Genomic DNA, 26,346 nt, shown 5'->3' with positions numbered 1-26,346 from the left:
AGTCCAGCGTGTTCGCTTGCTTTGACGAATGACGCTCGATAATATTGGTCCGGAAAGCCTACAGGCAAAATCGAGCAATTTTTTTAGGCGAGGGCTGGTGGATCGTGTGTTTGTGAGACTCTTGGCCCTGATGAGCTGTTCCACCACATGGAGTGTCTGACTCGGCTGTTGAGTGTTGTACCCTCGTGTATGCATGGGTTCTCTCTACATGCTTTCCTTTCCTCCAACATGTGCATCGCTTTTTCATTTTATTAATTAGAAAAACAGCATTTTAACACGTCGTAGGCTTTTGCGACCCGATATGATTTTGCGGTCGGATCCCGTGAGTAAAAATGTGTGTCGTACACCCTCCTCCACCCGATGCAGCCAATGTAATAACAATTGTCAAGTGATTGAACAAACGTGACGACTTATTACTGCTTCAGCACAACCGTGTGTTGCTGGAGAGCGATCTCGCAACATGTTTAACAATTTGGTACGGACGTTTCGCTGCTAGTTACAGCTGTTATCATCAGGCAAGTTGCGTCCATGAGCACCGATAACTTCACACCACCTATTTAAGACCCAACCCTTTAGAACATTTCCGATTGCTGGTCGTAACTAGAAGCAAAACGTCGTGCCCAATCGTTAAATGGCAATTTTGTTCACGTGACAACTTTTATTTATTGGCCTTCGTCTGGTGGAGGAGGGCATTAGGATATTGACACGCAAATCCATTCTGAATAATCTGGAGACTGCATTGGCAGTCGTGGGTACAAGTCCAGACAAAGTTTCACCGCCTGCGTCAAAAACTCCGACCTATGATCCTCAAATATATCACGCTAACATTCCAGGCAATGACCCCCCCCGCCTCCTTTGAAGCAGGAAGATGGTGGGGGGGTGTGTGGGGGGTACAACCAGACTCGCACTGGCTTACGGTCGGAGATCGCACTCACAATGTGGTGCTTTGAAAACCGAGAGGAAATGTTGTGAAGGTTGTGATGTGAGCAATGTTTATATTCAAGGAATTTTTCCAGACACCCGCAAATGCTGGGACCTTCCTGAAACACTCTGGAGAGTCATTGAGACTTTTTTTCCCCGAGATAATGTAGGCAATTACTATCATTGTTATGTTTAAAGTGCGTACACGTGCATACACATCTTTACAATATATAAACGAAACAAATTATTTGGTGACGCTGCTGCTGCTGCTGCTGCGTTGCCAGTGGCGCACATGCACAAAATAACAGAAAGTCAACACAGTTTGGCTTTAAAAGGTAAAATCTAATAATAGGTGATTGTAGTGGGCAATGGCCATTCTTCATCGCACACGAATATGGAGGCATGAGGACTCGTGGGGATGGAAGTTGGAGACGGCAACTTTAACACTGTGGGGCCTGATGAGAATTACATTAAAAATATATTTTTGCTGATGACCACTCTTTTTTTATTGGCACGTGAATAGTTACACTTAATAATAGCTAAGGAGGAACACAGAAACCCTTGAACATTCGCACTCGTTATACCACATCAGCTAAAGAACGCCGCACAGCAAAGGCCAAAAACCGCCGGTCGGCACGGTGCCCCGGCCGTGCGATCCGGCGCTTTGGGGGCAAGGGTCGGCGGATCGCGTAGATCCGTGAAACTCCCAAAACCCACGGCTGTCAAGTGGCAGCACAGCAAGTGGGATAGCGGTCCCATCTTTTGGATTCCCTTGTGTGCGACTCCGCCCTTGTTCGGTCGTGTGGATTTGCTCTGGGTACTCTGGTTAACCTCCCAACCCCCCCACTCCCCCTATTACATGTAAACAGAAGGGGATTTACAGCTTGAGATTGCATTTAAATGTACATGGGATGTAAGGAAAGAGTAAAGTGGGCCATGTTACTGAAGGCATCTTAGCCGCAATAATTTGGTATCGGAGAATAATATTCTCAATGGAGCAAAGATGCGGTGTTTCTAGGTTTATGGTCCCTCCCAAGGCTCTTCTGTCTGACATGGGCCTCTTGCTTTGACAGAAGTGGCTGAGGCATGCGTGTGTGTGTGTCCTGGACCTCCCCTAGGTCGACTTTGCCTTAAATGAGTACCTGGTGTGGTGTGTAAACATCGCCACTGAGGAGACAAAGGTGGTCAGGCGTGGTGCTGGCCCACCCACCCCTTCGTGCGCCGTGCCGGACTTCATAAATGCTTGCTAACAGCACCCCCAACACAGTCTGTTAAGGCTATAGGTGGGAGGGTCTTTGTCTTTGCTAACCCGTGGCTGCCGACCAAAAGTGTTTTTGAGAGTCGATTCGGCCCTCATTAAGGAGAAGTTTAACCCAGCTCTAATCTAAGTTCACGGGACGCAATTGGCCACTCACGATGAAGCCACAAAGGCAACTAACGCGCCATTTCTGCCGCTACTACTGCTGCTGCGGTAGCGATGGGTGAAATGAATCGCTTGGCCAAAGATTCTGTTCCTTTTTTTTTTCCTCGGGGAGGCAAGTGCTGCCCCCCTTACCATGGGGAGCTGCTGAGCACGCGGCTGCTGCTGCTGCTGCGATCAGAACCAGCCGCCCCGCGCATGATGGCGCTCAGCGGTTTCACTCCGCATTGAAGCCATTTGGCTGTATTGAGGCTTTGGCAAATGTGAGGTGCATTCCAATGGAATTTTTGTTTTATTATTTTGTTTTAACCAGGTGAGGAGTCCAAGAGAACAGGATAGTCGGATTCGCAAGCGAGACCTTGCCAGTAGGGGGCAACGATCGCTGTGTATAATCCCAATTGTATCATTTGCGCCTCCTTTTTTGAGTTCGCTATCTCTTTTTCCCTCGCGCAGGAATGTGAGGGCCGACTCTTGCCAATGACGTCAAGGTGTTTTTTTTTATCAAAAGCAACATTACACCAAACGCGCGGCACACTCCAAGGGTGCGCAACTAGAAAAACACGTGCCAAATTGTGTCGTCGGTTTAAACGCGGAGGTGGTGAGAGTCTATGAGTTGGGTGGCGTTCGTGGGATCTTTAACATCCGCTATCGTAGTATTATCGCGAGTATTACACCCGCCGTACACAAACTATTACTGCTCTGTTTAATTTTACCATGTATGGCCCACTGAGCTATATAGCTCTTTTTATTTTTTTACAGAAGCGACCCAGCCACAAATAATAGCTCAATGAAGTGGCTATTCACGTGAAAATGTATAGCATATATATTCTTAAACGCATGTTGATTCCTAAATGTGTGGAGGGGGGGAAAACCCTAGGAACCCAGAGAAAATCCACACGACAATGTGGAGAAACATGCAAACTCCACATATACGCAAGTTGTGATCGGGATCAAACCCACTACCTCCTGCATACCAGGTGAGGTAGTCAACATCTCGCGAGTAATAATCGTGGCGGCTGCTGGATTCGAACCATGAACCTCTGCAACAAGTGGCGAATGCGCTACCGCTGGGCTACCGCTGGGCTACGTTAACCGCTCGAGCTGACTTTCGGGGTGTACCAAGGTATCCATTAAACACATTCCTGCGGAGGGAACTGGTAGGAACGTTGGTTGGTCGGTCAATGGCCAGGGTCAACGGCGGCGTGGTGTATTCCGCAAATATGCCCGACTGTGAGGGCGGGCACAAGCCGGCGTGAGTAGGTTAAACGTTGAGTTTTATAAGGGCACCACGGGGTGACCAGCCCCTCCCCACCCTCCCCTCTCCACCCAGCCCCACCCCTCCCATTTTTTGATGCACGACGGACGGACACAATAATCCCCTATGGGCTGGTGTAACCAGGAGGTTCCTACCAGTATCAATTGACCTTAACCCTTTCCCGTTGTTGGACCACTGCAAGTTGCAGGGTGTGTCCCATTCGCCACTGAATCTCGGAACGCGCAATCGGTTCAGAATAAATTTGTTTAGAGATCCAAAGCGCCGTTGTGTTTAAAGACATTGTACTCAACGTAGAGAACTGTAGCGACACGACTGCACTCTTGATAGCTGGCGCCAAACTGTGCCACGTGCCCTCCCATAGGGCCTTGATGGAGCCTCGGTACCGATAAAGTTATTTTATTTAAGTTGTCTTCCGATTCCATTTCGATGAAGTACACGTACGTCCACATGTACATCATCGTAACGGATTCGATGCTCACGGTAAGAGCATCAAATCACACGTCTGACGATCAATGTTCTTAGATTCGTATGTGTTTAATGCAATGGGTTCGTGTGACCCCCTCCAACCACTAGAGTCCGCTACGTTTACAGTGGTGTTTAAAAAAAATTATAATAAGTTCTTGAATTAAATCGCGACTATAGATCGTGGCAAGGAATGTAACCGTGAGGGGAGCGAATAGATACATTCACGCAAAATGAGGCTCTAACGTGGCACTTTGAGTCTAGGGAATTTCCAGTGAGTCTTAAACACACCTTCGTTTCGCACCATAAATATTGGGCATTTTTGTTGGTGAAGTATGGTCAACATACCTCAATTCAGCAGTGAATTGACAGTCTTGAGAATTGCTATTTATTATTATTAAGAGCCCATTGAGACCAGAAGTCTCTCTTTCGTGGGAAACCTGAGGTTTAGATAAATACAGCCAAAGAAAACTTGCGACGCGTAAACAAATCAACATCTGACGCAAAACCAAGAATAGATATTGAACAAGATAAAGTTAAGGTTTTGAAACCCCCCCCCCCCCCCCCCGAATACAAAATGCAACGTTTACGCGATCCTGAACCGTTCGCGCTCGCAACCTTGGCTCTGTTTCTAGCGAGCGAGCGAGGGTGGCGGGGTCGGTGGCTCCGTTTACGGTGACGACACAACTTGTTTCTGCTAGAAATGTCTGTGGCCACAACAACTCCTACCCGCACAGGAGCCGTCGGCGCACCGTTACCACCTGTCAGCTTGCAGCGCCGCCAGAATAAACGCGATAATTGCAGCACTGCCCCCCCTCCCGCTCGCCCAGCCCTGCTAATTGAAGGCAGGTGCTCTCCCAAGGGGCGCGCTGGATACCCAGTCATTTATATGTGCGTAGGCCGCCAGGCTTTTCCGAACTCCAGTCGGCGCGACCTGCCACGCTCCGTCTCTCTCTCTCCCTGTCCGCCCGCGGCGTTTACCACTTGACTCCCCGTTCAAATACAAATTACACGGTCATCCCACGCTGCGCTCGCCCGATGATTGTTAAAGATGTGCCACTTGCCTCGACGAGCAGCTTGTCTGCATCGCGTGGCGTAACGCACGTGCACACACACACGTGGAATACCTGGTCACACAGACTTCAAACGTCATTCGAATCGACTCCATTAACATGGTGTTAATTCGTATTTTAAATGGGGAGCAAATTGCGGAGAAAACCCAGGGTTGGGGAAAGCTTTGCCTGGACTAGCGTTCTCTGGCGAGGATCGACCGTGGGGATGGAATCGTGGCTCCAGTTCCAGAGGAAAATCGCTCCGCCCCGGGTTTTTCGGCAGTTTACGGGAAACCGTTCTTGCAAAGGTACATCTGGGGCGTAATCTTGCATCAGAATTATCGAAGGCGCGTATTCCTCCAACATGCAATTCGACCTTTAAAGTTGGCCTAATCAGGTTTCTGCTACTTAGTGCGTACCGCTAGATTATATTTGTTGATTACTTTCATTTTTTTGTGGGGTGGGGGGGTAATGGGGGGCGTGTAAGTTGAGTGATCTTATAAACAATCTTTTAAAAGGGGGAATTGATGGAGTCACCAGCTTGGCTTGTTGTGGGGACAACAATAACAGCAGCAGCGGTGAATGCACGCACAGGGCACCACCGATACACAGTCCCCTGCAGTCGCAGCACGGAGCTGGTATGAACCACCAAGGTCAATCGCCGCGGTGGTGAGATGTTAACTCCCTCGCCTGATATACAGGAGGTCGTGGATTTGATTCCCGGCCCTGACGCCTGCTGTATATTTGAAGTTTGCTTGTCTCTCTCTCCCCGTGGTCGCGTGGATTTTTCTCACGGATTCCTCCGGTGTTTCCCTCCATTTAGAATCACATACTTTTAGAGTGTTTGGCTACTGTACATTTCCACGTGATAAGCCACTTTATTGGGCTATCATTTATGGCCAAGTAGATGTGGAAAAAGAGGCAAATAGCTCCGTAGTTATAAATCAGCCTCGTGCGTGTTAACATTGATAACATAATCATAAAGACAATGGATATGTCAGCTTGTGTTATTTTGACAATGGTAAATATGGGATTGCAGCTTCGATAACCTTGAGCAATCGTTAAGCAGACACTTGCTATTCAATGTCACCACCCTCTCAGTCCTGTCTCTATTTTCATTTAAACATTTATACCGAGAAGATGCGAGTCGCAAGATTGCTGTAGATGTCTGTGGGAAAAATACACAATTACAATAACTGGTTCCAACATTTTTTTGTTATTTTCTACATATAAATATGCTGTGACCTATAGTGGGATTTATTTATAAAAGGAGATATCCGTATTTTTTTTTTATCTATCTCGCATTTCCAAACTATTTTCAATGAAAGATGTTTTAGTTTTTAAAAACAAAAATGTATCGCGTATAATTGCAACCGCTGTGGTGTGTACGATCATTGACCCAATGATGCCCTGACCTGAAACCCTTGCGCCCAGTCCCTATTTCCCCTTACCCAACCCAGACACTGGACCCCAGAACCAGTTCCCAGGATAGAGTGGCAGAGCCTTGCTGGCAAGGGCCCCTGTGCGAGGAAAGAAATGGGTCCCCACCCGCCTGTCCAAATCCCCCTACATCCCCCCACTCCCACTCCCCCCAACTCCCTTAACCTGGCGTCTAGATCTCTCTGGCCCTTGATCCACTGTGCACTTGCACCACCTGCACAGCTGATAGCTTAAACACCGCCAGCACCCCAACCCCTAGTCTAAGTTCCCAATCCGTGGAACCAGTAGTCGTGAGCTCCTCTGACTCAGCCTTTGCCAGTCCAGGCTCCTGCCTCTTCTCTCCAGTGTCCCGACTCCAGCAACTCCGTCCTCCTGACTCTAGAATCCAGACTCCAGAGTCTCCAGACCCCATTGTCCAGGTCTGGACACCCGGCACCGGATTTTGTCGTCGTAGGTGGTGGCAGCGTTCAGGGAACTGCAGACGGCACGAGGGAGCTCACTCCTCTCCCCGGTCCCTCTCCCCCTCTCCCTCTCGCTCTCCCCGCCGCTATCCCTTGCCTCCTCCTCCGGCAGTGCGCAGAGCGAGCGTCGGACAGCGGACAGCGAGCAGGCCCGAGGCGGACGGCAGCAATGATTCCCTGCGGCTGGCTCATCCTCTTCACCTGCCTGGTGCCCCTCGCCTCGGCAGGTACGTGTGCCCGCTCCTAGGCGGGCGGCAGGGGGATGTCGTCGCCGGTAGAAATCCGTGGCAGCTCCCGCGTGGTGCCGCACGGAGGGATGGACGTGAGGACCCAAGCCTCCATCTCTATCTCTCTTCTCCAGCGCCCCCCCCCACATCTCCCCAAGACGAGTTCTGAGTTCCCACAGCTGGCGATGCTGTTGTAGATTGGGGGGCACCATCTTTGGACCCCCCCTGTAAGAACGGAAGCGCTGACGAGGCTACCCGACCCCAGACGACGTCACCACGTTTAGTTTGGGGGATATAAGAAGTCGCCTCTGGGTCTCGCTGAGGTTGTGTAACCGTGGGAGGGTGGATGGGGGGTGTTGTTTGTGGTGGTGGTGGTAATGGTCAATGGTGGTGGGAGGATGTGGGGGGCAGTGTTACCAACTCAGAGGGTTTTTCCTCCACTTCTTGGAGGTTTATTTGCATTGAGGGATATCATGGGGAAACAAGTTGCTTTAGATGTGGACTTTATTTGTTTTTGCTTCTATGGGGGTTCTTTTTTTACCGGATGGGTGGAATGTGTTTTGTCAGCGCACTGTTTAGTTGGCTACTCTGGGTGATTTTTAGAGGAATCTAATAATCCATGTTGTTCTTATTTGGCGAAAATCTGCAAGTACTTCCAGCAAATGTCTGAACGTTTGTGCTCATTAGTGTGAGGGAGAGTTCATTTCGCCCAGATCGGAGCAGCTAAAACTCACGTGGATAGGTGTGTGCCCAACTGTAATGGTTTTTTGAGTTGCTTATAGGAGTGTGCAGACACTCCCACACATATAAACACTCACTCGCAACAGACGCACTTGAATGCCGATTTGGTAAAATCAAATCTGGGTGACTTAGAGGGTTGTTTTTTAAAGGCTCAAATCAAATCGTGGCTGAATAACACGCCGGTGTTGAATCTGTCGCTTAAGGGGTGATAGGCAAGATGCCCTTGTCCGTGAGTGAAGTTGTTGCCCTGGCTGCAGGAGGTGACCGAGTTTGGAGAACACAGTTCGATACAGAACACTGGCTGAGTGAGGTGAAGAGGACGGTCAGGGTCTGCGCATTAGATGGGGAGCGGCAATGTTTAGACGGTTTCCTGGCGATAGGTTTTTACCTCTACATCTACTTCACTTCTGCTTTTTCAGTCGAGGGAATTCAGAGCTGACGGGTTGGTTTGCAATCTGTTACTCGCCATCTCTCCCCCAAACAATGGTGCGCGCGGCCGTATTCTCCATATTAGGAGACGCACTTTTTCCCGCTGCGTTCTAAAAGCAAAAAGTTGGGGGTTTGTCTTATAAATCCGGTAGGTGTGTGCAATGTGTGTGTGCCTGAGACCGGATTTTGTAGAACTGCATGAACGCCGATCACGAGTTTGGAGTGCGTCTTATTTTCTGGGGCATCTTGTAAATCCGGAGAATACGGTGAAATCCAATCTGAAACATCCCCGCTGCTGCCTTCACAAGTTGAGATTCAAAGAAAGAGCACCCGGCGGCGTGCGATTGCGGAGAAAACTCTAACGAGACCGTCTACCGCACATCGAACCCTGCTGTGAACCCCAAACGTTCAAAGGAAGGAGACTTCGTAGCGATCCGCTCGCTCGCTGTTCACCCAGTGGCGGGACGCTGCCGTGGGGTGAACGGTCGGCACGCTGGGCTCGTAATTCTGAGGTGGCCTGTTCGATCTCTCGGCGCGACAGAGGCTTAAACAAATGGCCAAATATCTGATAATTGCCCCCTCCCACCCTTTGTCCACCCAGCGGTTAAAATGGGTACGCAAACAGTTAGTCAATTAGCAGGTTCTTGCGTGGTGGGGTGAAGTGTGGGTGCTCCCACCATTTTCATGACATGTGACCGACGTGGAGGAGTCGGCTCTTGAGGGCTCAGCAGAGCTCCCTCTAGGCAGAAGCTCGTCCGCCCGCAGCAGTGGCGTAAGGGAGCAGCTGCGGAGCCTGCGCCTTTGGCTTTGTGGCCAGCGGTCCACGCACAAGCCACAAGGCTTGCCATAATAATTGTTTTTTTACCCTTTTTATCTGCCAACAAAACTGACACCTTTTTTACGAGGAGTCATGTTTGCATAGACCACAATACCTGCAGTCATAATGCAAACAAAAAACACAACTCTGATAATGCATGCACTGTCCTTGAAGTTGATTGGTCCACACCCGAGACAGCTTTCTTTAGAGCCTAGTCTCACATGGGTTGGACCAGATGACGCCAAAAGGCACAACTCAAAGACAATGCACCATCATGACTCCTCGTAAAAAAGGTGTCAGTTTTGTTGCCAGATCAAAGGGTAAAAAAACAATTATCATATATTTTTTTTACTGGCAAATGAGGTACCAATGGTGTAAAGGCTTGCCATCTCTGCTGACGCGCTGCCCTGGCCTGCACATCGAGCGTTGTGACCCCGTGGACGAAGACGTCACCCCGTCCACGGTGTGCGCGTCTGTGTTTGGGCGCCACTGAGGTGGCTGGGAGATGTGAACTGCCTGGCCCTGGCATGCAGGAGGTCGTGGATTCGATCCCGGCCCTGACGCTTGCTGTATATTTGGAGTTTGCGTGTTTTCTCACCGTCGTGGCATAGATTTTTTCCTCGGCCCTCCAGTTTTTCCCTCTACATTTAGAAACATGCGTTTTAGAGTATTCGGCTGATTATACATTTCCACTTGATAAGCCACTTTGTTGAGCTATCATTTTTGGCCAGGTTGCTTGCGAATAAGAGCTGTATATCTCGGTGGGCCTCACCTGGTAAAATGAAAAAAAAACATTGCCGGGCTGCCAGACGACTTATAAATATTGCTTTCGGCAACTTGGGGCCGATGTTGCTGCACCCAAACTGGAGCCGGGACAACAATGCAGGCAACGACAATGGTAGCGAACTGCGGCCGGAGGAGAGAGGGAGGGAGGTGGGGGTGATGGGGAGCAAAGTTAAACTTGGAGAGAGAAGCAGCAGTGGGGACTGACTCAGGAGAGAGTCGCTGAGTGAGTACAAGGAAACAAAGATTCCTCCCCCCCCCCTCCCCCCTGTCGGAGTCCATTGTTGTTAGCGAGTGTCTATTAAGGGAAGCGCGTGCACACAAAATGGAAGGTGTGGCTGGCGCCGTGGCCCTGAGTGCCTGGCTGCTTTTTGCCGCTACGTAAAATCGATGCAGGCCACGCCACCGCACGATTGCATAGCTTCTATATCTTGTTCGCGAGCACCGATTGATGGCAGCGCAGAACGCCATTGGATGACTCGACTCGCGTCACGCATGGCCGCCCTTCTTTGTCCCTCTGAGTTCTGATCTTTCTCCTCTCCGTATCAACTATTTATCTTGGGCCCAGTTGAGCCATTTTTATTTTACCAGGTAAGGCCCACTGAGCGATATAGCCATTATTCATAAGCAACCTGGCCACAAATGACAGCTCAGCGAAGTGGCTTATCATGTGGACATTTATAGCAACCAAATACTTTAAACGCGTGTTGATTCTAAATGTGGAGAGAAAAACCGGAGGACCCGGAGAAAAACAAAAACCACGCTGCCACGGGGAGAACATGCAAACTCGAAATATACAGGGGTCGGCGTTGGGATCAAACCCATGGACCTCCTGCATACCAGGCAAGGGAGTTGACATCTCGCCACCACGGTGCCCCAACCTTGGCGAGGCAAAATCCGATTTGAAATGACCAGCAGTGGAACTTCAGTGAGCAGTGCGCTAATCACCGTGCCACCACTCCCCACACACAGCAGCCACCGTTGAGTACCAAGCAGTGTGAGACGCCACTACAGATCGTGCCAGGCTTGGGGGGCCGTACATAAATGACGTCACGCACCTGGGGGGGGGGGTCAGACATTTGTGACGATGTGTGACGATGGGGGGGGGGGGGGGTTGAGAAATGTGACGTCACATCAAAATGCGCAACTTTAAATACATATAGACAACACGTTCTACTTAATTAAATAGACTTTTTAATAAATGTTTTCTCCTACAACATCAGAGTGCAGCGCCACATTAAATATGCACTACAATGACAATAGTTTAAAGCGATTTGAAGCATGTTTTATATTTTTGGGGGGGGGGGGGCAGAGCTTTCTGACGTCATATTTGAGGGGGGTCTGACTTTTTGTGACACCGTGTGACGAGGGGAGGGGGGTCAAAAATCGTCCAATTGCGTGACGTCATTTATGGACGGCCCCTTGATACATGTTTAAGGCCACATAAGAGTAATGGCTTTAACGTTTTTGTGGTCGATTTCTTATTGAAGACGAATATGCCATCACATGAGGTTCTTGTCCGAGGCCGTGTTAACATGGGGAAGGTCCAGGCCAGTATCGGATGCCTACTGTCAATACGGCCATCTTTGGCCAGAACTAAAACCCAGATTGGCAGAATTGTGAGAGAATAGCTCCAACCACTTCAACACCACCTTGGCCAACAACACTATTTAGTCTTGCAGACTCGGTGCACGAGCTGTTAGCGATTGCCTGTTAAAGCCACGCGGAACATGGGTGAGCAGTCGAGCCAAATACCTCGCCGTCTTGACTTACTTCATCAAGTGGAGATGTTGATCACGTCAGACACCCAGTGGGTACTCCGTTTAGGCGGAGTTGACATAGAGGAGGTCCAGAATTGGATCACGGTTTTTTTTGGCCAGGATATCAGTAACTTATAAACATGCGTTCTAAATTTGAAGCTTGGAGTATTTGGCCGCGAAACATTTACCACTCAATTGAGCTATCATTTGTGTCCAGGTCACTTTTGAATGAGAGCCATGTCGCTCAGTGGACCTTACCTGGTAAACAAAAGTTTAGTTTATTAACACAGTGTATTTAAGTTTTTTTTAGTGTTTTGAAATAACATTGTAATCGGATTACCAAGGCAGGGGCCTTGCCTTGCCAGTTCGCTGCTACTCTTGACGATTAATTTGTGTACAATGATAGGTTTTTACCCTTTCAACTGGTACAAAAGGCCTTTTGGCGTCATCTGGTCCAACACCAATGGAGACTAGGCTCTAAGAAAAGCTGTCTCGGGTGTGGACCAATCAACTTCAAGGACAGTGCATATCATTATCAGAGTGGTTTCTTTTTGTTTGCATTTTGACTGCTTGTGTTGTGGTTATTGCAAACATGATGCCTTGTATAACGGTGTCAGTTTTTGTACCAGTTGAAAGGGTAAAAACCTATCATTATATTTTGCCACTGGTAAAGGAGGTCTCATAGTGTAATTTGTGTACATTTTAAAGGAATAATAAGAACACGAAGGAAGGAGGTGGGGGATGGAGGCAGCAGCTTGTGTGAATGCGATGACGGCGGCAGCCGACGCGCACACACATCAACGGGCGCACGTCACATGTGGCCACATCTAATGTTAACCTCCAGAAAAGTAGGTTAACCACGTAACCACGTCTAATCGTCAAAGTAATCCAATTACACGTCAAAGGTCGCATCAAACATCTCGCTCTCTCTACTCAAGCGATCGGTCGGATGGTGCTGTGCTCTACTACTCATTGGCGGTACAGAGACGTGGATGGAAATTCCACGTTTCCATGGCTGGGAGCAGTCTTGCAGGCTATGTCGCTTTGACAGTGAGTCGTGCAGGAACGCAGTCCACTGCCTCTGAAACCTCCAGTGATGAGGAATTGCACTGGAGTCGGATTACTGTTAAAATCTCGAGTAATCGGTCATTGGACTGGAGTCGGATTGCTGTAAAAATGTAACCAGCACTGCGCGCAGTGAATAATATTACGCGAGTATAACGGCCGGATTTGGTTCCAAACTGTGATTTAGCAAGGCGATGGTGGGTGGGGGGGTAGACCAGCAGCACAGAGAGTCAGGGATGGAGATGGGTAGGGGAGATGCAGGCAGGGAGAGTGAGCGAGATGCAGAGGGGAGGGAGGGATGGAGGTAGAATGGGGGGAGATGTAGGGAGAATAGGGATGGAGAGTGCTGGAGATATTTTAGGGGTGGAGTGGGGGGGGGTGTAGGAGATGTGGAGGCAGGGAGAGTGCGGGAGAAATGGAGAGGAAAAAGGAAGGAAGGAAGGGTGGGAGGGATACAGGAGGGAGGAGATGGGGAGGATGATCAGAGAGAGATGTAGTGGGCAGTAGAGATAGAGGGAGAGATGTGGAGGGAGAGAGGGAGCGAGTGAGGGAGACTGAGGGAGAGACAGAGAGTAAACAGAGCCGCACGCAGACTGCGCTTGCAGCCAAAACGGAAACCCTAAGTGGGGCCGGGCAGGGGGAAGAGTGACCGGCGTGGGTCTTTGCGAGCACGTGTGTGTGTGTGCGAGCACGTGTGTGTTTCTGTGTGCTTGTGTGTGTGTGGGGGGGGGCATGGGGAGCGGTAGTGTAGCGGTTAGCGCACTGCGCTACGAATCCGACAACCCGAGTTCGATTCCTGCTCATGGCCAACATCGGTGACGATTTTCCAAACCCCGGTCCTGGTCCTCCCCTAGCTCGACTCGGCCTTAATTTAGTACAACGTGTAAACATTGCCACGAGGGAGATTAAAGGCGGCCAGGCATGGTGCTGGCCACCCACCCCCTCGCGTGCCGTACCGGCCTTCATAGGTGCTAACCGCACTCGCCCCAACAGTCTGTTAAGGCTATACGGGGGATCTTTGTCTTTGAGCGCGTGTGCATGCACGCTTGTGTGCACATGTGCGTGCATGTGTTTCTTTTCCCGTGTTTTTGTAGTGTGTGTGTGTGCCTGTGGGTTTGGAGAGAATTGGTGCTGTGGTTTTATTGGTGCCTACTGTAGGTTGACTCAGCCTTAAATAAGTCACTGGTATGGTGTGTGTTACCATCAGCACTGGGAGGCTTAATGTGGCCAAGTGACATGTTAACCACTACATATCAGTGACTTACAAATGTCATTAATTTGCCAGATTCGAATTAATATAAATTCAAATTAATCTCAAGTTGGCAAAATACACGCTGGCACTAGTGTAAGCTTACAGGAACAGTGGTTTGCACTCTGAACTCAGTCAATTACAGCCCACCGCTATTAACATCGGTGGCGATTTTTTTTGGGTTTCGGCACCAGTAATGGGCACCCTCTTTCACATCCACAACTGAGCAGAGTGGTGAAGTATGGTTCAACAATCTCTCATGACCAACATGGTGTGAGGGGATGCCTCCGTCCGTCCAAACAGCGGTGACCTGTCTTGTGTGTAATTATTTATCATGCAGGTCTTAATAAGTGTTCACTAACAGTCTATATTGGGAGATCTTGGTCTCGTGTGTAGCGGCTAGTGCACCGTTATAATCTGGCTATCCACATTGTTCATTACTGTCCATCGGCAACCAGTGGCATCTGAACCTGTCCTAGCACTCCCTGGGTGGCAGTGTTGAATTAATATTAGCTCCAATCCCTCGTGTCCCCCATGCCAGCCTAAATCGGTGCCTACTAACCATTATGCATGTTGTGATGTGAAGTGGTGAGTGCTGTCCTACATTCCTCGTGACCTGTGCTACATACAATCATGGTAGTTGGGGTATCTGAATTGGGACTGGGGCCTGCTGTACTTCAACTCCACCAAAATTGGGGCACTTCCCTTACAATGCGGTACGACACGGTTTGGTTTTACATAGCATCTAAATGTCACCGCATCTTGGGACCAGAGAGGCAGAGGAGGAAAAGGGCAGGCATTGAGCCTGGAGTTGAACAGGGGCAGGGAGTTGAGAGGACCGGTGGCTGGGGGAAGGGAGTTCCAGACCGTGGGAAGCCGCAGAGGAGGAGGAGCGACCTCCCACCGAGACCGAGCAAGGGTTGAGTGGAGGCTTTGACGGTTAAACCCCCCCCCCCCCCCCTTGAGAAACGCGAATATAGGTGCTCGCTAACAGCAGCAGCCCCAGCTGGCCACAGGCTACAGCGCGGCGTCGCCGTACGTCCGCACCAGTCTGGTGGCTGGCCCCAGGCCTGGTTCGGACGCGGGGAGCGAGAGATGTGGTGTGGTAGGCGCGCACGGTTGCGCGTAGCCATTGACGTCAGATTGTTTGCAATCCGTCACTGCAGATCGGCGTTCTCTCAGAGCTCCTCAGGATTGTTATGATTTTAGGAACAGAAAATGTAACACACGGCAAGCCAATGGAGGGCAGTAAAAGCCGTTCCCTTTGGGCAGCTGCACCGTCGGCCCAAGATTGCGTGCTTGACAGTCGGTTGCACGGCTACGTCTGCGGTGTTGACAAGATCACCCCAGTAAACGTGCTAACGTTGGGCCACCTTTGGCACGTGGTTGGAACCGTTGGGACAACGTTGAGCCCGACGTTCCGTGTTTTACTGGGATGGTGATTCCGAGTAACCCGGCTATTGGCTGTTGCCGAGATGGTAGAGGTTGTGGGAAAAAAACGCGCAGCGATCGTTTTAAACCAGCCCGTTATTCACCATCAAAGATACGTTTTTGTTAGCCACCGCGAAAGAGACTCAAGACCCACATTGAGGAGGGTCCAAACTTGGAATGTTTGGGCAATTTCATCGTTAAGCATGGTTTATTAACGATCAAACTTAAGATCTCCCTAGCTTTTTTTTTTAAACGTTTGACAAATGTTGGTGTGCGTGGTTATTTTTTTCTGCGGGGAGCAGTGGGCCAGGAGTTTAGCGCTGCGCTTCGAACCCGGCGTCCCGAGTTCGATTCCAGCTCACGGCCAACACCAGTGACGATTATCTGAACCAGTCCTGGGCCTCTTTTAGGTCGACACGGCCTCAAATTAGTTCCTAGAGTGGTGTGTAAAGCATTGCCACTAGGGAGACAAAGGCAACTGGGCGTGGTGCTAGCCACCCACCCCCTCTTGTGCCATGACCGGCCTTCATAGGTGCTGCTCGCTTAACCGCACATGCCCCAACAATCAGTGAAAGGCTATATGGGGAACCTTTGTCTTTTTGTGTTTGAGCTGGGGGAGGAGGGGGGACAGGACGGGGTGGAAGGGGGGGAGAGACTCGCTGCCGGGGTGAAGGTAGAGGGCGGGAGAGGGCATTAGGAAATGGAAATGGCTGAGAGATTGAACGGAAACGTCTGATCAAAACATGCTTACGTCAATGGACGTCCGTGCACGTACGGACGTACACAGCGCCAGGCGCGCGCGCACACACACCAGGGAGTGCCATGCATCCCCGACGTCCCGTAGACGGCCCTCGCCACCCCGTTTCCAAAGCTCGTCCGACGGGTGCCGGACCGTGGCTGTGTTGGCCCATTGCCCTGCCGCTGCTACTATCTGTCCCCAGCGATCCTCTGAGCAGGTCCTCCGTCTTTTGTGAGCGATCCGTGAGGTGCGAGCCACATTTGTTTTTGCGCGTTCCGCCAACGTGGTAGTCTTGTGCCAAAATAACTCGTCATTTTGGCATGAAATCACAGTGCTGGCTGAACCCAGAAAACAAATACGGATCGTTGTGCTGGCTGCGAGCGCCAATGGTGGCGAGATGTTAACTACCTCGCCTGGTATACAGGAGGTCGTGGGTTCGATCCCGAACCTGACGCCTGCTGCTATATATTTGGAGTTTGCATGTTCTCCCCTGGTCACGTGGATTTTTATCCGGGTCTTCCGGTTGCTATAAATGTTCACATTTTGGCCGCAATAAATTTCCACATGATAAGCCACTTCGTTGAGCTATCATTTTTGACCAGGTCGCTGGTAAAATAAAAACAATAGTTTGTGTCATGATTTTAAATGGGGCTGCAAGTGCCGTTAGTAGTGGGGGCTGTGGTGATTTTGTTTCTTCTTTTTGTTGCTTTTTACCATTTCTGCTCTCGCACGCTTGCCAACGAGACGAATTGTTGCATTCGCAACTCTCACGGCAAGCAGTGCATCGCGTTGTCGGACAACGGCCCTGGAAGACGATGACACGAGAGCAGGAACTACTTCTGAAGTACCGTAAAGATGCCCCTCGTGAGCATGAGGTGGCAGACGCAAAGAGCGCGTGTCACACGGCTATCAAACTGCGCACTCATTTAGTCCGCAGCACTCCTTTACCAAAATAAGCGACAAACCAAATTTCGCGTGATTTTTGTTTTTCTAGTCATTGGTGACTGGGTGGAGAGACCATCAACTTTCCACGCCTGAACCCGGATTTTAATCACGAACATCTGAACCCGAATTTGAACGCAAAGTTTGATTTGTTAAGGTTTTGAGCCAGTTGGCCAGGATTGGGCAGAGCCTCGCCCACTTTTCACCGGGATCTGAGCAGTGCCACCTCGTATGTTGAACTTCTTTCGCACCGTACATAGCCATCCATGCTAATTCGAGGTGCGGGGGAAGAACAACAAACTAAACACAAAAAAACTGTTCTGATGGAATGATTTTTCAAACTACATCTAAAAGTGCATAGCTCCACTAGCTTCCTAATATCAGAAAGAAGAGCTTCCAGACGGCCGCAAAAGAGCATCTCAAAGCCCACGATGCAGTGTCGGATACAGCTCCCCGTTACCGTTAGAAACCAGCACCGAGCCCAGGTGTTCATGGTTACCCCAGAGCAATCGTGTGATGTACACCACAGAAGGAGATTATGGGCAGCGGAGATTAAAATGATTTCAACTTTTAGATTGAAAACTAATTTCTTTAGAGCTGCTTTTTGTGTTTTTAGTTTATTGTCCTTCACCCGTACCTCCCAATTAGCACAGTTGGCTACAATTCGGAGGTGCGAGGAGGAGCCACAGAGGAAAGGGAAAGGCAGCAGCCAGGCATTGAGTCGGTGACGAAGTTTCCCTCTCCACCCTCCCTCTCCCCCCCCTGCAAGGTCTATTCCTCTCCCTTTATTAAGGTGTTATTGGCCAATTAATGAGTGTATCATGTGGGAGGCGCTTCAGGAAAAAAAAAGTCTACGTGTGCGAGGGTGCAACACTCTATCCCATACAGACGGAACAAGGCAGAGTACACTGTTGCTGTACTGCATTTCTCCTGCTCGACGCCCACGGGAAGGGAGTTTCCCGACATCTGTGTGGTCGGTCCAACCCTCGTTGCCTCCCAGTGCGGCATTGCAGGACAACATGCTCAGCCACTGCACCAAACCGGGGCCATTGAACTCGCAGCCTGATTTGGGAGCCGAGCATTCTGACCACAGAACCACAGTATCGCAATGTTTTTGGCATTTTTCCTAAATGATTCTCTAAACGGTATTTCAACGTTACGATCGACTTAATCGCAGCTAACAGTGCATCACCCCGTGCCAGAGAGCAGCTATTTTAATGCCCTGCAAAAAAAATCAGGTTGTATGTCAATCAAACCGAATTGTTTCATTCTCAAAGGTGGAATTTTGATTTATTTAAGTGTAAATAAGATGGGGAGTTTTTTTTTAATGCGCAGTCATTGTTGACCAAGCTGAGGCCATCAACTCTCTCCGCTTTAGAACCCGGTCTAACAATGGGTGGCTCGAACACAGAATGCCAGTGATGGTAGCCCACTTCCCTGAACTCTGAGCCACCCAGCCACCCCTCCATGTGACTCGGGGATAATGAGGACTGCGTCGAAGTCACCACCCTCAGGACCCCCCCCCCCATCCCGCTGCAGACCCCCCCCACCCCCCACTGGAAGAGCACGACGCCGAGCGTCGCCCCTCTCCAAGACGCCGCCGACATCAGCAGTACCTCCCCCCCCGCCTCCCAGGCTCCAGTTGTTCAGAACAATATTTGAAATAACAAATCTCGGTGGCGGCAAGCGGTGGCGGTGGTGGCGACGGTCGCGCGCGTTCGATTGCGGGCCCCGATAACGAAGGGACGAAGAGGGCTCGGCTCCTACAAATGGCATCGGGGTGGAATTGTGTTGTGTGTTTTTTTATTTAAAGAAAAAGAGCTGCCGCCGTTTCCGCCCGTGACGCGCCATTGTAGGCGCGCCGCGTCCTTTCCTGTCGCCGCCGCCTTCCGCCGAACAAAAATAGCGGCAGCAGCGGCCGGCCGGCTGGCCGGCGCTCGGCACTGCCGGTCTCCGCGTCACGCGCGCCGCGGTGACGCACGTGTGCACCGCGCGTCCACCGTGTTCATCGCGTTCACCGCGCACGCCCCGAGAGCTATTTTTGAGAAGCGACGATCGGCCGTTGATCTGCCGAGTTTTTTCTCGGTGTTTCGAAGTTGCGCCGGCGGTCGTCGCGCGTTCGATTATTCTCCGACGCGACGCGAGCGCTCGATTCGGTTTGATTTTTTTTCTCGCAGCGGCCGTTCCAGAGGCACAGTGGTGGCAACTCCAGTGCAATGTTCAGGGAGACATCATCTCCGTATGGCAACCATTGTCTGCTTCCCGCTGATTGGTGCTGATTTTATTTGACCGGTTGAGTCGGTCTCTGTTCGGGATGTTTCTTTAATAAACATTTACAAATTTGTTTTTTAAGGTTCATCTGACCTGAGGGTGGCCATCACTGTGCTCTTGATTGCAGGCTGTGTGTTGTGATCTATGCTAAAACGTCTGTTGTTGTCTGCACAGCCTCCTATGCGTGCATGGGGTTTCTCCACGTCCTCTGGTTTCCTCCCACATGCTTAATCATAACTAATTAGCTGAAAACGTCTTATTCTATGCACCTCCACCTTTGTGGATTGCTTAGCATTGTGAGATATAGTTACATGAATGACGTAGCTCTTACTTAGAGCTAAGTGGACTTGCCAATAACTTGTACCAGCGATTTCAATGTCGGCCTCTTTTGGAGGAGGCGTGTGAAGGACGCTACTGGGCAGTTGGAGGTAGTCGCCCTCCAACAACAGCGGAGGGCGGAGGAGCAACGCTCACAACAATTAGTGGAGCGCCGGGTGAATAAAACGCAGCAAGTTGGCACAGCTGGTGCATTTGCTCTTTACCGAGAACTCTCAATGAGCCTCCCACACCCTTTGTGACCACCCCGAGCATCGGTTGCAAGCAAAATTTGAACCGGTCCAAATTGGGCATTTATTGTTCAAAGTAACTTTTTCTTGGGGGGAGTTTAGCGGCAGCGCAGTGGCTTAGCCCCACTGACCCGAGTTTGATTCCCGACCATAGCTACAATCGGCGACGAGTAATATCCGAGTCGGTCCTGGGCTCCCCCCCCCCCCCACTTCACCAACCTATACTGACCAACATGGTGAAGTATGTTCAAATCGCCCCCTCCGGAGACCACGCGATGTGGGCAGGGGGGGGGAGACCAGTGCTGGATTGACCAAGGATGATGATGATGATGTTTGTACATTGAACTTTTTTCGAACCACATGGAGCCAACCGTGCTAATCGGAGGTGCGGGGGAAGGATGACAAACTAAACACAAAAAGCAGTTAATGATGATGATGATATTCTTTTTTTAAAAATAGGTGTTCGCTAACAAAACTCGTGTGCCTAAAATGTGCACGGAGCCGAGCAGACAGGGAGGGGGGGGAGCAGCATTGTTGTTGCCGTCCCCCGAGCTGCGATCCCTGCCCTGGCCGGGGTGAGAGACACCGCCACCGCCGCGCCCTTTCCTATCGCGCCTTTGTCTCCCCGCGAGCCGGGAGGGGTGGAGGGCAATCGGCACGCGTCCTCGCTCGTCCCCAGTGGCGCCAGCGTTTTGATCTGCTCGTGCGCGCCGGCGTTCAAAAATTCGCCCCATTACCGTTTGGAGAGGGAGGGTGGGGTGGGTGTGGGTGCCCTGTTTTGTTCGGACGAAATCGATGCGCTGGACGAAATTAAATGTTTGCGAGCGGGAATGTGCGTCCTCCTAAGTTTTGTAGATTTTAAATGTTATCTCGTGCGCAGAGGAATGAGGTGTGCTTTCATTTGGAGATGGGCCGCACTTGACGGGAATCCATCCAAATCGTCGACGATTATAATCGGGATGCTACCGGAGTCGTAGTGGTAAAAAACGCGATAGATCACAGCACGCGGCGCCAGCAGTATCCACTTGCAGAAAGAAAAAAGATATTCCGTTTTGGATAACGGAAAGCTTACTCGGCTGTACGCAACAAACAACGTTTTGATTTGAATAAACAGGGCTTATATCGTCCCACTCCTCGTTGAAAATACATCCATGGCTGTCTTGGTGGCCTTTAGAAGGTGGTACAGCAAGTAGGCTGGATGTTACATTGGGGACCTTTTTTTGAGTGTCGGCCTGCATTTTTTTTTCTGTGCTTCCTCTGGGTCCTCCAGTTTCCTCCCAAACAAGCGACATTGCTCGAAAAATGAATAGGGCAATAGTTCCAAATAGGATATTCCTGAAAAGGAACAATAGAATTTAACCCTCCACCTAAATATCTCCTGGGTGACAGTGGCGTTTGGCGGACATGTGGCAAAGAGCCAGTTGACTTCATCCTAACGGTGACATCCATAGAGTAGTGGCACGTTGAATTGCAAAACAAGCGTGGATTTTAGATGTTCGATTTTATTTATTTCAGCAGGAAGGGCCCTGTGAGCTGTTGGGCTGTATTTCATTGGCGTCCTGCGACGGTACAGATGTTATACAGTCGAGATATTTACCGTAGATTTAGATTAAAACCAGTGGAGCTCAGTGGGGGGCCACGGCGGCGAGATGTTAACTCTTGCCTAGTACACAGGAGATATTGGGTTCGATCCCGACTGACGCCCGTATATTTGGAGTTTGCATGTCTCTCCCCGTGGTCGGCATGGCTTTTACTCCAGGCCCTCCAGTTTTTCCCCCTCCACATTTGGAAACGTTGCGTTTAGAGTATTTTGCTGCTATAAATTTCCACGCGATTTAAGCCACTTCGTAGAGCTATGAATTTGTGGGCAGGTCGCTCAGTGGGCCTTAGAATAGTTTAGTAATAGTTTAGAGAGACGCTGTAGCCGTAGCGGTGGGGGATTCATGTATGGGAGGGGGAGTGACCTTTGACACACGAATGTCGCGGGCTCGTTACACGTTCTGTAACAATTTGGGAGTTTTTATTTTTTGTCAATTTAACACGTCATTTTGTAATGAAAACAAATTAGCAGTAATCGCAGATTGTAAGTGGTTTTAATTGTTAAAACGATTGCATCGCAACGTTAATCCTGCGGTAGAAATTGAACCCATCGACCATGCATCAGGTCTCGTGTCTTACCACGTAGTCATCGCACAGCAAAAACTTTCCACTTGACGCTGTTTTTTGTGCTCTCATTTATAACAAGTGTACTGATGTCTTCTCTAGCCCCCCACCCACCCCCTGACTATGAAGTCAGCAAGCGCCTCCCCCTTCCCGCTTATAAAACTGCCGCCCCAGTGAGAAGCTGTTATTGTCGAAACGTGGACAAACAAGTCGGACGGCCGCTGCTCGTAGCAAACATTTCCGACGTGCGCACGCGCGCGCGCGCACCGAGGGTTCTTGGATGTCGGCATGGGACGGGAAAGTCATCGTCGTCGGAAGTAGAAGCTGCGATCTCTCAACCCTTGGCTGTGTATGAAGGCCTCCCCCCAAGGCCGTCACCATTTTCCTCGCGTGTCTTGCCAACACAACAACAACAACCCGCTGAGCACCTGACGTGCGCTGGAATTCGCGCAGCGGGCGACCCCTTGGATGCGTTTTTCCTCCTTTTCGGCTGCCGCTCCGTCGTTAAGTCCTCGGCTGTCGGCCATAATTTCTTCCCCCAGCGTCGTGTCCTGCTCAAGCCCGGGTGTGGGATGAAAGCCTGGGGGACGATGATGACGCTGACTTTGATGGACTCAAAGGACAGTTTACTGAAATAGCGCACAGCTTTATCAAGGTCCGATTGAGAACTAATTTATTTTAGAACTGATGTTAGTGTTTTAGTTTTGTTGACCTTCACCCACGCCTCCCGATTGGCACGGTTGGCTACGTACGGTGCAAAATAAGTTAAACATACGTACATGCAGCCATTGCTTTCCATGCCAGGTCATCGACTGGCTCCTATGAACACCCCCAGTAGCTCTCGCGCTGACCCCAAACTCTTCCCTGCAGTGGTTTAGCACGCTGGCCTTGCGATCCTGGAGTCTCTGCTTGGATTCAGCCTGATGGTGTGGCAGCAGTTAATCTCCCGGTGAAGCAAGTCCATAAAATCCCCGCCCGCCTCTGTCCATGCAGCACTATGAACCGCAGTTGGCATATTGGCAAGAGGCGCACGGTGAAGCAAAGTGCTGGGTACTCGCACCTAGTCCACGATGACTGGCCAGCGTCAAAGAGTAGGATGATATATGTCCTCTAAGAGTGGCTCTTTGGAGCTCCCGCCGCCTGGAAGTTCTTCCACCAGCAGTGGCACGCGTAGCGAGTGGCGGCAGGGCCACTCTGTAAACGTTTCATCGTAACGTTCAAAACACCTACAATGTTTTGAATTTCTTTCGCACCGTACGGAGCCAACCGTGCTCATCGGAGGTATGCAGGGGAAGGACAACAAACTAAACACCACAAAAAGCAATTCTGCCCAAGAAAGCCTCAATATCGCTCTGGAGGGGTCAGCACTTGCGTGTTGGGCAACTTATTTTTCATTTTAAATAAAAAATTGTATACTTAAAAAAAAAAGAGTTTTCAATCTAGGTTGAGGGCTGACGCGTATCGAACCTTCTTTGCGAATAAGCCACCGAAAGGGGAGATATGGCCTTTTCACTCTCTTGTTTTTCACCGTATCGTTCTTTCTTATTGCTGCGCCATCTGTGCTTCCCTCCCCAGGTGCCCCCCCCCACCCCCCGTCAACTCGAATTCCGTTCCCGCGAGGAGCCCCGGCAAACAGCTCGCCTGTTGGGTTCCAAGCGCTCTCCGCGTTTCAAGCGCTGCCCTTAAACAAAAAAAAACACTCCACCCGAGTTGAAATCTTCCACTTCTAACCATCGTACCAGATTTTCCCCTGAATGTGAAATGCAGCCTCGAGATGTGGAAGTCTGCGTAACCCTGCTATTTGTAAAAGTCTAGCCCATAGGACGGTCACGACAGTTTAAGGGTTTTTAAATCTGTGCGCGATGTGTGTCGGGCAGGGTGCGTCGGTCAATACACACTGCTGTTAAAAAATTCCTTAACCTCTCGATTTCAAAAGCTACTGAGAAAACAATTTTACCATTTTTTAAATAGAGTGCACTGGTATGTATGCATGTTTAAATTCTTTCAACTTTCGCACCGTACGTAGCCAACCGTGCCGATCGGAGGTCGCTGATGTGATTCCATTGCCACACATCAGACGGCCGGCTGAACACTCGAGCAGAAGGTGAAAGTAGTGGAGCGGCGTTTGGAGAGTTAATCGCTCGTCACCGCGCGACGACAACGTTTTCGCAGCAAAAACGGTGTTCTCATGCGTCAGTGGGTCGACTACGTCAAACAATGCCGTGAGATGGCGGTCGGTAACTCGGACGAACCGCGGCTGTCGTTGGAAATTTTCGCCGTCGAATAATGGGAACGTCGAGGACAGAATACGGCACTGCGTTGGTGAGATGTTTACTCCCTCGATTGGTGTGCAGGAGGTCGTGGGTTCGATCCCAACCCTGACAACGCCTGTGTTTAGAGTTTGCGCGTTCTCCTCGTGGTCACGTGGATTTTTCTCCGGGTCCTCCGGTTTTTTCCTCCACATTTAGAATCAACATTGCGCGTTTGGAGTATATGGCTGCTATAAATTTCCACGCGATAAGCCACTTTGTTGTTAAGCTATCATTTGTGTCCAGGTCGCTCCTGAAAAAGAGCTACATAGCTCGGTTTGCCTGAACTGGTCAAATTAAAAATAGTTTTTTGTTCAATAAAAAAGGGGAAAAACCCTATTTATTATGTTTTGGTTTAGTTTAGAATCCTCGCGGTGTCTCTGTCAATGGAAGCCAACGGCGCCGGTGACAACGGTTTGGTGCAAAATCCACTCCAGAACCTTTTCTTTTTAACTTGCACCATCTGCTCGAGCGTCCGTCCTGCCATGCGACCGTGGCGTGGGGTGTGAGAGTGACGTCAGCCTCGTGTCACGACATTTCTGCCCGCAGTGGGCAAAACAACTCTGACGTTTGCTCGGTGCCGTCGAAAGACAGACAATGACTACAGCATCTGGGTGCCATGCCCTGGCTCGCCTAGAGAAAAGGTAGCTACAGCACTTGGACTGATCGCCATCCGTTTCCATCTATACGTTGGATAGAGCGTCGCCCCCCTTCGTGCAAGGCACGTGTCTTTTTTCTCAGGGTGCTCCGGTTTCCTCTTCCATGCATAAAACGCTTATTCGTTGGCCGAAAATATATTTTAAAAAACAATAACAAGAAGAATATAGCACCCTCCTGAAAAAGAGGTCCTACGGCACGATGTGGCTTTGCCTGGATAAAACCAAAAATACCAATCGTACTTATTAGAGAAGAGCCCAGGTCCAGTTTGGATGCATATATATATCACTTGGCCATGGCCAGGCTCATAGTCCAGAGCGCAAAGCCCCCCACCGTGCTTACCGCTGGCCCCCTTCCGAGGCTCGTGACGCACGCGTCAAACGGTGCCTGCGAGTGACCACCTGCAACCTCTTGCGAAAGGGAGTATTTGTCGCATTGCGGAAAACAAAATCTTCAAATGGAATCTCGATCCCGAATTGTGCCGGTTTTTCTTAAGCCTGCGGTGATTTGGGGGGAGGGGGGGGGGAGTCAATCGTCCCATGCGTAGACACTGAAGCCGAGGTTTGCCTGCCTGTGTGAATGTACACAGTGGAGATCGGATGTAAACCCTAAGCAGTGGAGTTACATTCGTGTTTACTCTTTTAATATATATGGCAACACTCTACATTCCTCTAAGACGTCAAGGGACAACACTAATTTTCATTTGGCAGCCCTTCTGCAGAAATGGAAATTCCACATTCTTATGGTGGGGGCCAGTCTATATTTGGGCAGCCGTTTTCGGCTTCCTTTCCCCCCCACCCCCCGTGTGTTTTGGTCAGTCCGCATTTCATCAGCCCCAGGGGGGTGATGTACAGAGTCGGGATTTGAACGCAGGACCTTCCTCATTGTTGGTTGAGTGCTCGGAGCGTAGAGCAGCCTCCCGGAGGATCGGCACGGCGGCAGTGGAAGTCTGTGGCGTGGCACGGTTGGCATGGGCCCTGGCGCAAAAATAACGAAACGAGGCTCCCTGTCCAATTTGTATTTGTGCGTGTACGTTGACCTTTCTTTCATGCCAATTCTGGCCATCCATGCTAATCGGAGGTGCGGGAGAAGGACGACAAACCAAACAGCAGAAATCGCTTCTAATGGTTTATTTTGGTGGAGCGTACGAGCCGGGAGCGTGCTG

At 50.3% G+C, this 26,346-nt stretch overlaps 1 protein-coding gene across 1 annotated transcript in view; it reads left to right on the top strand.

Moving 5' to 3' along the window:
- The window catches only part of LOC144719594 (transforming growth factor beta receptor type 3-like), a 76,357-nt gene that overhangs the window by 12,270 nt on the left and 37,741 nt on the right, over positions 1-26,346 (top strand). The window contains exon 2 of the mRNA XM_078595671.1: positions 7,145-7,259. Coding sequence (XP_078451797.1) covers positions 7,202-7,259 — 58 coding nt within the window. The 5' untranslated portion in view covers positions 7,145-7,201. The remainder of the gene's footprint in view (positions 1-7,144; positions 7,260-26,346) is intronic.

The sequence above is a fragment of the Lampetra planeri genome, chromosome 6 (genome assembly GCF_965212315.1).
Source record: "Lampetra planeri chromosome 6, kcLamPlan1.2.h2, whole genome shotgun sequence".
In the NCBI taxonomy this organism is placed as follows: domain Eukaryota; kingdom Metazoa; phylum Chordata; class Hyperoartia; order Petromyzontiformes; family Petromyzontidae; genus Lampetra; species Lampetra planeri.
This window is presented reverse-complemented; position numbering and strand designations above follow the sequence as displayed.